Raw genomic sequence first — 11838 nt, forward strand, 5'->3', positions numbered from 1 at the left:
AGTTATATTCGAGCCAATATTTTTGGCGCTGTGTACTAAAACATTTTATATAGTGATCCCACTGTTTTCCTTTGGTTAGCTAACACTATCTTTCGGAAGTTAGATCCTAGTAACTGGAGTTCACCAATATTCACTGGTGGTCACCAAGGGAGAAAAGGTTGAAAACGTCTGCATTTTTCCATTTGCTTTTTGATGTTCCTTTGTCCCTTTGTTTTTTCAGTAATTCAAATATTCAAGTAGTTTTGCATAAAATGTCACATGATCCTCGACCACAGGTTGCATAAAGTCAGTTGACTTGTCTTCGGGGTCAAGATGGTGACCCAGTGACTTTGTTGGTGTTGGTGATGGTGGCAGCAGGGGGAGAGAGAACACCCCTAATTCAGAAGGTTCAGCATTCAAGTCCCATTCCAGGACCTGAGCATGTAATTCTGACTCAACCATTATTACAGAAATCGAGGGAGTGCTGCACTATAGAAAACGTGGTCTGCTGCATGTGACATTAAACTGAGGCACCAAATTCCTGCTCAGGTGAACTTTAAAAGACCTGATGTTCAAAGAGCAGCAAGTTCTCCTGGTGTCCTGACCAATACCGATCCCTCGGGTCAATCCCAGCGAGATGACCTTACCATTTTGCTTTACATGGTACCTCGCTGGACAGACTGACTGTGTGTCAGCTGTGGCTCAGCAGGTAGCACACTCTCCTCTGTACCACAAGGTTCTGGGTTCAAGTCCCACTTCAGGGCTTGAGCACAGAAATCAAGGCCGATACTATAGCGCGGTTCTGAGGGAGTGCTGCACTGTCGGGGGTGCTGTCTTTCAGATGAGACGTTGAACTGAGGACCCGTCTGCCTGCATCCCATGGATGCAAAAGATTCCATGGCACTATTTCGAAGAAGTGCAGGGAGTTCTTCTTGGTGTCCTGGCCAATATTTATGCCTCAACCAGCATCACAAAAACAGATTTATCTGGTCATTATCGCATTACTGTTTGTGGGAGCTTGCTGTGCACATACTGGCTGCTGCATTTCCTACCACACTGCAAAAAGTACTTCATTGGCTGTAAAGCACTGAGAGGTCTTGAGGTCATGAAAGGTGCTATATAAATGCAAGTTCTTATTTTCCAGAGCTACACATAAAAGAAACATTCAAACAAATGCCTCTTTTTAAGAGGTCAGGCTGACTTAGCCAATTTGAAGATCTCTGATTTCATGGTTAGCAAAAGCTCATAATCTATTCTGTTCCCATTCTAGTGCATATATTGGAGCAACAAGCACATTCAGCATGTTCTCAAATAACAGGATCAAGAGAAGGCCTTCAAGCCATTATGAAATGGAGGTGCACGATGGTGGGTGAAGCTTGTCTATCTACATATACCTACAGATAGTCATACAGTGAGTTTGTGTGTATTTGTGGGATCTGCATTGCGTTGCAATTCTATTAAGATGTTTTGACTGCCCCTCAAGTTCCACCTGATGTGAATTAAAGCAGCTTAGGAACTTTTCGATGCCGCACTTATCTTACAGGCGTACGACAGAAGTGTTTAATGTGGCAGGCGTTTGCGCACATTCTAGGCTCGAAGTAGGCCGCTCATCATATTGCTAAAGGCCGAAGTACAAACGTCTCGGCTCCGTCCTGACGTGGGTGGTAGGTCCTTTACATATGTAAATAAGGGGCCTAATGCTTTCTCCTTCCCAAAATGGGCGGTGTCCAGGATAACCAAGTCTACATGCGGCCTAGATAGTGACCCTTTAAGGGATGTAAATGCAGAGCTCCGGTAGTGCTCCTCTCGGCTTCTTGGCAGTCCTTTTTAAGGCCATAGAGAGCCACGTCACCTGATCGCTCCTCCGTTTCCCCCCTCCCCACCTCCTCCTTCCTCCCTCGCTGGTGGCTTGATATTTAAATCTGCTTTGGGCAGTGAACTACCTGGGAGCACCCAGCGATCATCGACAGCTCAATTTAAATGAGGCCCAAGATTGAGTGTGCCTCAGGCCTTTATATACAGCGGTGAGTGGGTTGCAGTGGAAGAGAAGATTGGTGAATGTGCAGTCACTGATTGGAGCTTTGACTCCAGAATGATCATACACCTTCCAATCAGATTTGGATCTGCAGCCTTTAAGCTGGGTTTTTGGGGTAAAGAGGAGATTTGACTGAGGTGTTTAAAAATAAAAATCACAAAGTGGTTAGATAGAGTAAATAACGAGAAACTGTTTTCAATGTCGGAAGTGTCAATAACAAGAGGGCACAGAAAAAAAAAGCAAAAACCCTTAAACTTTTTTTTAAATGCAAAAAATGATTTGGATTTGGAATGTACTTCTTGATGGGATGATGGAGACAGCTTCTGTAGGGAATTGGATATATACTTCAAGGGGATAAAGTTCCAGGGATAGATGGAAAAGAGTGGGATTAACTGGATTGCTTTTAGAAAGAGCCAGCACAGACTCAATGGGGCAAATGGCCTCCTTCTGCACTGTACTATTCAGATTCCACATGCAGGCGGGTACAGAGGACCCATTGTTCGCAAAAGCTGTTTTGCCTCCTGACTGAAGGGGTTGTCTGTGTCTTTTCAGGCCCTCCTCAGAAGGTCGTCCGGCGAATGTTCACCAACAGTCGGGAGCGCTGGAGGCAACAAAATGTCAACGGGGCCTTCTCGGATCTGCGCAAGCTCATCCCAACCCACCCTCCGGACAAAAAGCTCAGCAAGAACGAGATCCTGCGCCTGGCCATGAAGTACATCAACTTCTTGGTGAAGCTACTCAACGACCAGACGCTGCAGCAGGAGCCGGATGAAAAACTGTGCCTGCCCATCAAGAAGAACGGGGTGTGCAGTACCCTCGCCGTGGACCCGCCGTCACGAGACACAGGGGCAGAGGCAGCGCCCACTCCGGAAACTTTAACCATTCCGCAAAAGCTGGGGCTAATGGCGATGCCAGCAGTGGCCCTGAGAAGGCAACTGTCCTCTGTCACCACCACAACATCACCGTCGTCCAGTTGTTATGGCGACGGAGGAAGTCCAAACACTGAGGAGGAGGAGGAGCATTTAATAAAAACAGAGCCTGAAACACGGGAACCAACCTTAGTCTCCACAGTGGCTGCAGCTCACCGATGATGAACAATAAGGGTGAACCAGAGGACAATGAGAGAGAAAGTGAATATAGTCTCGTGATCACGATTCCCACTGTTGATTTATTCCTACTTATACTGGATTCAAACAGCATTCAGAATTGAGTGATTAATGCCAAGTGGGAGGATGCAAGTATAACTTCAGTTCCTGCCCTTGTGGAAGAGGTGGTGCATCAGTTAGTGTGGAGCCTATCCTTGTAAATCCAGGGCCCTGTTGCTTTAGAGTAGGCGAAGCAAATTTGTACAGGCAACCCTACCAAAGGGGGTTGGGGGGATGTTTCAAGATGATCAATTTCAGACTATGCCGTGTGTTTTGCCGACTGTAAGTCTCGTCTGTGAAGGTGAAACCATTTGGAGGATAACTTGAGCAAATAGTGGAATGTTTCAGTGTATCTAAACGGGGAAGCATTCAGTGTTGTTTGAACAGCCCTGTTAGTAACCCGAAGAGGATATTGGGTCAACACAAGTGTGATATCGTATTACAAACCACAGATGTGAGATTGTGTGAGGACTCTTGCTTAAAGATTTGCTGTTGGCTAACTTGTGGATTTGGCTTCGGCCTAGTGAGCCTCCATGCTGCCCCCCGCCCCCCCTCCCCACCCCAAACACACCCTCACCCCCGGTTCCATTTCCTCCAATCACCTACTGAAAGCTCATGTCATTGGCTAATCATGTAAGAGCCTGGGCAAGAGTTAGCAGGCTCACTGACCATGTAGGTCATTGTTATGGCACCTGATGTCCACACACACTCACTCTCTGCCACAGGAGAGAGACCCCATGCTGATTTTCACCTCCCTCATCCAAGGGTGTTGAGGCTCACAGGAACTACCCTTAAAAAAAAACACACACACACATTATAACAGAACATCACAGGACCAATAGCGTAACGCTTATTTTAACAGATAGAAATCCATTAGACGCAACTCTGAATATTCTGAAGCAACGAGCCATTTCAATACTAAAAGATGAAGTAGCCTTTTCTTGTGAGGGAGGTGATAGGAAAAAAAGTTGCAACTTGCCTTGCACCCAGTGACTGAATTTAAAGCACTTTTTCCACAAGCCAGCGTGTGTAACAAAACCCTTAGTTACTTATTCTAAGTGACGTACAAACAATGAGACAGGAAAAAGCCCTCTGGTTAATCCAGCCTATTCCACGTTTGATGCCTTGTGCAGCACAATATATACATGCCACCAAAAAGATCTCCTGGGAGAGGTGGAAAACCAGATAGAATCCATGCCAGTTTAGGGGGGGGGGGGAGAAATGTCTGGGAAATTCCCCCCCCCCCCCTTTCAGGTAATCCAAACTGGTCCAGAGATCCCTGATTAATGCCATGCTGTATGAGGTGGTCTCCACTCCAGCCAGAAAACGGTCCAGCTCTCACTTGAAGGAATTTAATGAATCAGTGAGCACTGCACTCCATTCAGGAGCCTCTACAGTACAAACATGTCTCATTAGCACCTCACTGCTCCCCCAGCAAAGCTTCAGACATGCATCACCAGAACCATAGTGCACTCGTTGCCTAAAGTCAGATCTTACAAACTGTTGCCCATACACACACACACACACACATTATGTCCTCTTCTGCCAATTGCATGAGCTCCTGGGAATGACAAAACCCTGCAAACACCTGGAAGGTGCTGGTACACATAAGTTAGTAACACTCAACAGGAAAGGCTCCCTCCTGGGACTATATCTTCTCTTTGCTCGTTTTATTTTCTACTAGGAATCTGAAAAGATAGACGTCCTCGCACACTGGTCTTTCAGTCTGACCTCATACCTATGAACTGCGCAATGAAATGCTGCCCAGAATGGTGAGTGGAGTCTTTGTTGTATTTAAAGGTCCTACATAATCTCTATCAGGACAGGCCAAACCTAATTCCTACTGAGCATTGGTCCACAGCACTACGTTGGCCATCAGCTCAAAGACCAGCATGCTGGTGGGGTATTTAGTTTTCAGCTATGATTGGGGCCATCATTGCACAGACTAGAGTCTGGAATTTCAATACCTCACTTGGGAGCCATTGGTGCCAAGATTTGGGTACCTGAAATGAGAGAGTGTTTTATTTTCTTACCTTGATGTCGACAATTATTTTGCTTTTGAGTTTACCTAAACCACACAAAAGTCAGGCACATGTAAATAACATTTGTATCAGTTGGATAAGATGGATATCACATTTCTGAAGAGCACCTTTACAACTCACTTGACTCTTTTAAAAGATCCAAGGTAAATCTTGTCAGCTAATTGGCAATTCTTCTCTAACCTCTGGCCTTCAGCCTCTTTCTGATATTTATTTTTCCCATTATTGTCATTTCCCTTCCAAAATTCAAATATACCATCTGAAATTCCCTTCCTCCTCTCTATGTCATTACTGGGTTGAAAAGACGACAAATTCACTGTCTCCCATTCTACCTCATTCTTTTCTAGGATTCAAAACTCCACCTTTCTTACCCTCTCTATATGCTTTAAGGCCTTCAGCATCACCCAGTTATAAATGCTAGATTTGCCTCCCCTTCTTTTTCTCTCATCAGCTCAATGGTGTCCTCAACTATAAATCACAGTCTTATACCTAAGATTATCCTCAACAGCAAAAAAATTCACAATATTTCTATTTGTTAAAAGGTGGAACAGGGTTAAGCCTGATGAATGAGTGAGTGAATATGTTACGCGGTTTTCCTCATGTTTGAGGAAGACAACTTCACAAGGACAACTCACAAGTAGCATCACACTAGTTATGGACACAACCACAAATGGGCCCTAAATCGTAGCTCAGGGACCTTTGTAATGTAGCCAGTTCGTATCACTTGCTTAAAAAAAATGTCCCAATAAAGGTTCAGCAAGGTAAAGTGCCAAAGTCACACTGAAAGACACTTCCAATGCTGACCAGAGTTGGAGGTAAAAATAAACTGAGGAAAGAGGCAACCAACAGCTGGGTTCATTGGTATGCTTCAGTTCATCGTGACTTGGCTATAGCCAAGTGGCAGTGCTGATTATTCTTGGGGTATGTTACAAACAACTTTCTACAGGAAAAAAAAAAGTGTTCCAATTTGATAAACTTTCCATAAAATAGAAAACATATTCATATACGGGCGGCACAGTGGCGCAGTGGTTAGCACCGCAGCCTCACAGCTCCAGCGACCCGGGTTCAATTCTGGATACTGCCTGTGCGGAGTTTGCAAGTTCTCCCTGTGTCTGCGTGGGTTTCCGCCGGGTGCTCCGGTTTCCTCCCACATGCCAAAGACAGGTTGATAGGTTAATTGGCCATTATAAATTGCCCCTAGTGTAGGTAGGTGGTAGGGAAATATAGGGACGGGTGGGGATGTGGTAGGAATATGGATTAGTGTAGGATTAGTATAAAATGGGTGGTTGATGGTCGGCACAGACTCGGTGGGCCGAAGGGCCTGTTTCAGTGCTGGATCTCTAAACTAAACTAAACTAAACATAAATGGCATCACATGCTGTGTATCCTATCATCTGCAGTCTTGTATCTGCTGAATGATGAGTGAACTCTAGAACCTTCCTCTCTCCGCAGATGTACATAATATATATTGTCATCAATATCACACTTGTCGTCACCTACTGTTCTATTTATTATGTGTGAAGTGTTTTAAAAATTAAAAAAAACAAGCTATTCATAATGCTGGTGGTTCTCACTTTGTTTTTAAAGTTCTGACTTGTGCTGCCATATCAGATGGTTAGTTAATAATTCGATACATAACTATAAGCAGTGACATTGCAATGAGATCTCCAGCCTTTTCCAAGGCTCCCAATTGTACAATGAGCAACTGACCTCAGCCCTCATTGGGAGACACCAGCCGGAGATCAGGAACTTACTTCCCTATCCCACCGTGAGGAGGAAGGTAGCATTAAGGAACATGGGGAGAGAATTGTACGTTGCAGACCTGCTCTCCACTGCACCTTCCAAAGTTAAGTAGGTGGAAGAAGAGGAATAGTTGGCACTTCCTCCTCTCAAGCATCCACCTTCACTCCACCACTGGTGGCCGTAGCTTCAGCTGCCGAGGTGCTGGCGGACTGAAATTCCCTCCCTAAACCTCACCATCTCTCTTCCTTTTAGACAGGCTCCTTAAAACTTATCTCTTGACCAAGCTGTCTATCCTAATATCTCCTTACGTGGCTTGGTGTCAAATTTGGTCTGATTACGCTCTTGTGAAATGCCTTGTCAAGTTTTAATAACTTAAAAGCACAATATAAATGCAAATTGTTATATAGTATCTCGTACTCTGCCTCATTTCCCCACCACCCCCAGCACCCAAGATTCCTTATTTCCTTCCCTCTCTCCTCACCCTCTCAGGCTTTCCCAAGTCTTGCTTCACCTCACCTTTTCTCATACTCTTGAATTTAGATGATGTCCTCAACTGTCGACTCAGGCACTTTACCAATATTCCCCACAATAATGAAATAAAATGCACTCTATTGGAAAATACATAAATAAAATCAGAATAGGGAGTTATGACTAAGACGTGCATCTCATTTCTGAGGAACATTCACCCCTTTATAAGGAGTTATCTGCTTGATAATTCTCTCACCTCTAACCTCTACCTACAGCGCAATCTTTCTTTGATTTACTTTTACCTCTGCGGCTACTTTTCTGTCACGTGGAAGTGCTGAGAAGTGGGGCCATTTTACCAGCTGTTGACTCACCCACCACTTCAAAATATGCCAGGGTCAACTATGGCACAAAAGAAGTTCAAGAGGTCAGCTTTCCCCACCCTGACCTTCCCTCTTGGTCAGAAGGCAGAGGCTTCAGACCCCAACCTTGGGCTTGAGCACGACATCCCATGCTGTACCCAAGAGGTGTTGCATTGCTACAGTTGCTGTTCTTGGATGAGGCAGTAAACCTAACATCCTATCTTCCTATTCTGGTGGTGTAGGTGGATATTGAAGATCCCATGGCAGTATTTGAAAAAGAGAAGGGATTTCTCCCCATGTTCTGCTCGACATTTCACCGTCAGATTACACCAGCAAAAAGTAGAACAACTAGTTACTCACTCATCCCATTACTGTTAGCATGATCCTTCCTTGTGCAAAATAGCTGGCTGTACTTTGAAAAAAAAATTGCATTGGGCATAAAACATAGGCTGTGTGAGCTGCAGTAAAGAGTTCGAAACACTAAAATAAAAAAGCTTTTTGAAAATCTCTAGCTCTCTGTGCAATTTCCCTCCAATTCAACAACAACTTGTACTTATGTAGCTCTGTTAATACAGTAAAACATCTCAAAATGCTCCATAGGGGAAATTGACACTGAGCCAAAGGAGGAGATATTTGGGCAGGTGCTGAATAAAAGCTTGGTTAAAGAGATATGTTTTAAGCAGCGTCTTAAAGGAAGATGGTTGACAGGCAGAGGGGTTTAGGGAGAGAATTCCAGAGCTTAGGGTCTAGACAGTTGAAGACATTGGCCGGAATTTTACACCGCCCCAGTGGGTCAGATGGTGGCGTGGGGGCGGCGTAAAATTGAGCAGCAGGCTGCGGGAGGCCTACCCGCCCCGATTCCGCCTCCGGACAAGTTTAGAGGTCCGGCAAGGGAGGGGGAGTGGGGGTGAGAAACAACCCGCCCGCCTAGGGCCAATCAGGACCCTTAAGTGGCCACTTAACGGCCACTTAAGGACCCTCGCCCGCCTCCACTGGTATTTTACCCATGGCAAGCGGATGTGCCGGGGATGTGAAAGGCCCAGCGATAACTGCCAGCCTTCCCACGGCCCCGGGGGGAGGGGGGAGCATGACATTCGATCGGCACGACCGATCCCCCTGGTGAGGCAACCCAAACTTACCCACTCTCAGCTCCATCAGGTCAGCTGCGCTGCAGTCCCAGCAGTGGCCACTGCTCCCAGTGGCGCTGAGACTAAGAGCTGCTGGCCCGCTGATTGGCCAGCAGCTCACTGAGGCGGGACCTCCTCCCTCAAGTGGATGGAAGTCCCGCCTCGGGCCAATTAAAGCCTGGGGATCTGTAAAATACGGGACAGATCCCCAGGCTGGGCGGAAGCGGGGTCGTCACCGACATTTACGTCGGAGTCCGGCTCCCGTCTGCCCGGTGTAAAATTCCAGCCATTGTGCCAGTGGTAGAGTTATTAAAATCGGGAATGCTCAAGAGGCCAGAATTGGAGGAGCACAGATATCTCAGAGGGTTGTAGGGCTGGAGGAGATTACGGAGATAGGGAGGAGGCAAGGCCACTTAGAGATTTGAACACAAGGTTCAGAATTTTAAAATCAAGATGTTAGTGGACCTGGAACATAACATTCATTCTTAATTTTAGAAAGCGGATTGGCTCGCAGGCCAGTCACTCATTCCCAATTTCGACTTCATAAATTCTTAGACAGGAAAAGAGCAATGAAAAGATTAGACTTTCTAAGCACCAGACAAATACGTCCAGAGAAAACAACACACAAATAGACTGGTTGCTCCAATGCTTGAGTGAGCTGCTTCCTCTGAACTAGTTGATCAGTGCCCGTGGGTGAGCAGGTCTCCTTGAGCCAGTCACTGGGGGACTATGGTTAACATTTCAATGGGACAATTTCACCAGAATGGGAATGGACTCAAGGAGGAGAACCCTTTATAGAACTGAGCAGAACAAACAAAGGGGATAATAATAGCAATAAGCTGAAAGACCCAATTGTGCAGGCTTAGCAATGGTTTGTTGCCAGGGCAAAGCTAAAACATCAGCTTTCTTGGCTCTGGAGTCAGAAGGTTTGAAGAGTCAAGTCCCACACCAGAGCCTTCAGTATATAACCCAGGCTGACACTTTAGGGCAGTAGTGAGGGAGTGCAGCATTGTCACAGGTGCTGACTTTAGATGAGATGTTAAGCCGAGGCCATGTCATCATGTCAGATGGCTGCAAAAGGCGAGTTGTTCTGGACATTCTGAAACCACCATCCAAAAAGCCGACTAACTGATCCTGTAGCTCATTGGTAGTTGAAATTTACAACGCCCTCTTCCCCCTTCCCCACCCAATAGGAATGCTGTTGAGGCGTGGTGAGGAAGGGGGTTTGCGGTGTCAATTGAAATTGTTAATAAAAAAACTGAGCTAGATTTGTTAGGTAATTGTTAGGGATAGGGAACCAAAACAGGTACATGGAATTAACATACAGATCAGCCATGATCTACCTGGTGGAACAGGATCAAGGGGCTGAATGGCCTACTCGTCTTCCAATTTGCTATTTTCAGGACCTTGTTGTACACAGATTAGCCGTTTTATTTGCCCAAAAGCAACCGGGGAGCACACTTCAAAATTAATTCATTGGCTGCAAGTTACTTTAAGAATGTCTTGAGGGTCTGAAAAAATGCCACATAACTGGAAGTTATTTCTTTAATCCACAAACAAACTAACTGCCCAGTGTTGTGGGGTTTGGGGGGGGCGGGGGGGGGGGGGGGGGGGGGTCAGGTAAATTCAATAATCAGTATAAACTCCCAGCAGAGTTTGGGCCTCGTGCCAGAAATTAGCCGAATGGGGAATGTGGAGAATCTCGATGTCTGTCCAATTTATAGGCCACCTTAAAAAAAAAAAAATAGGGGCTGCTCATGAGGACAAATATCATTACAGCCTCTATAAAAAGGTTCCAAATTGCTTTTGAGCAAAGAAAGAGCAAATGGTAATTTAAATTGCACCCATTACAACCTCCGTAGGCCCAATGTGCTTCACAGCCAATAAAGTTGCCATACGGGAAACATGGGAGCCAATGTGATAGCAACCAGATCATCTGTTTCAATGATGTTGGTGGAGGGATAAATATTGGCCCAGGACACCAGGGGGAACTCCCCTGCTCTTCTTTGAAATAGTGCCATGGGGGTCTTTTACTTTCACCTGAGAGCAGACGGGGTCTTATCCAAAACATGGCATCTCCCACAGTGCAGCACTCCCTCAGTACTGCACTGGGAGTAACAGCCTAGACTTTCTGCTCAAGTCTCTGAAGCGAGTCCACAAACTTTCTGGCCTAGGTAAAATTAATCAGATGATCTGGTCATTGTCACGTTTCTATCTGTGGGAGCTTGCTGTGCGTAAATTGGCTGCCACGATTCCTACATTACAACAGTGGCTACACATCAAAAGCACTTCATTGGCTGTAAAGCACATTGGGATGTCCTGAGGTTGTAAAAAGGTACTATAAGAATGCAACCAAGACTTAAACTCATTCAAGATTAGAATTACTGTGCATGATGTTAGGCTATAAACAGTCAGTGCATCACACAAGCCCTCTAAAACATTCTTGCACTATTACTAGCACGAGTAGTATAAATGTCCAAATGTGTTGGTGTGTAAATGCACTGCCTACTGTGGTACTGAACCATGCAGTCTAGATCGGATCCCTGATCTGTATTGACAGGGACAGCTGCTGGGAGATGGCAGAATTTGCCTCAATGTTCCTAGTTGTAGGAAGAGAAAGGGGAGAAAAAAGCCCCTAAGGCAGAGTTCTCACTTGTAGTCACAGTCCCGTAAAACTCTGCTGGAAAGTGCTTATTGGGTGAATAATTTTTTTTTCAATGGACTTGCCTGCAATTCCTCCCATGGACGAATATCCCGTCAACATTCGCCGTCGAGACTGCCATGGGAAAGAATTACAACTTGGGGGAGCAAGGGGGCTGCTCATCTCTGGGGACATGTACACCAGCAGCAGAGGAGGGGAGATAATAGGTTTGAGTGAGCTTTGGGGTCATAAGAGGTTTACTGGCAGAGGTGCCCAAACTGCAATGAAACAAAAATGAACAG

The 11838-nt window shown here is 45.6% G+C and overlaps 1 protein-coding gene across 1 annotated transcript in view; it reads left to right on the forward strand.

The window, feature by feature from the left end:
• The window catches only part of LOC137355696 (protein lyl-1-like), a 43368-nt gene extending 36612 nt beyond the window's left edge, over positions 1-6756 (forward strand). Inside the window, exons 3-4 of the mRNA XM_068021130.1 lie at positions 1250-1344; positions 2567-6756. Of these exons, the coding sequence (XP_067877231.1) occupies positions 1250-1344; positions 2567-3105 (634 nt within the window). The 3' untranslated portion in view covers positions 3106-6756. The remainder of the gene's footprint in view (positions 1-1249; positions 1345-2566) is intronic.
• The last annotated feature ends 5082 nt before the right edge of the window (positions 6757-11838 follow it).

This window comes from Heterodontus francisci, chromosome 43 (genome assembly GCF_036365525.1).
Source record: "Heterodontus francisci isolate sHetFra1 chromosome 43, sHetFra1.hap1, whole genome shotgun sequence".
NCBI lineage: Eukaryota > Metazoa > Chordata > Chondrichthyes > Heterodontiformes > Heterodontidae > Heterodontus > Heterodontus francisci.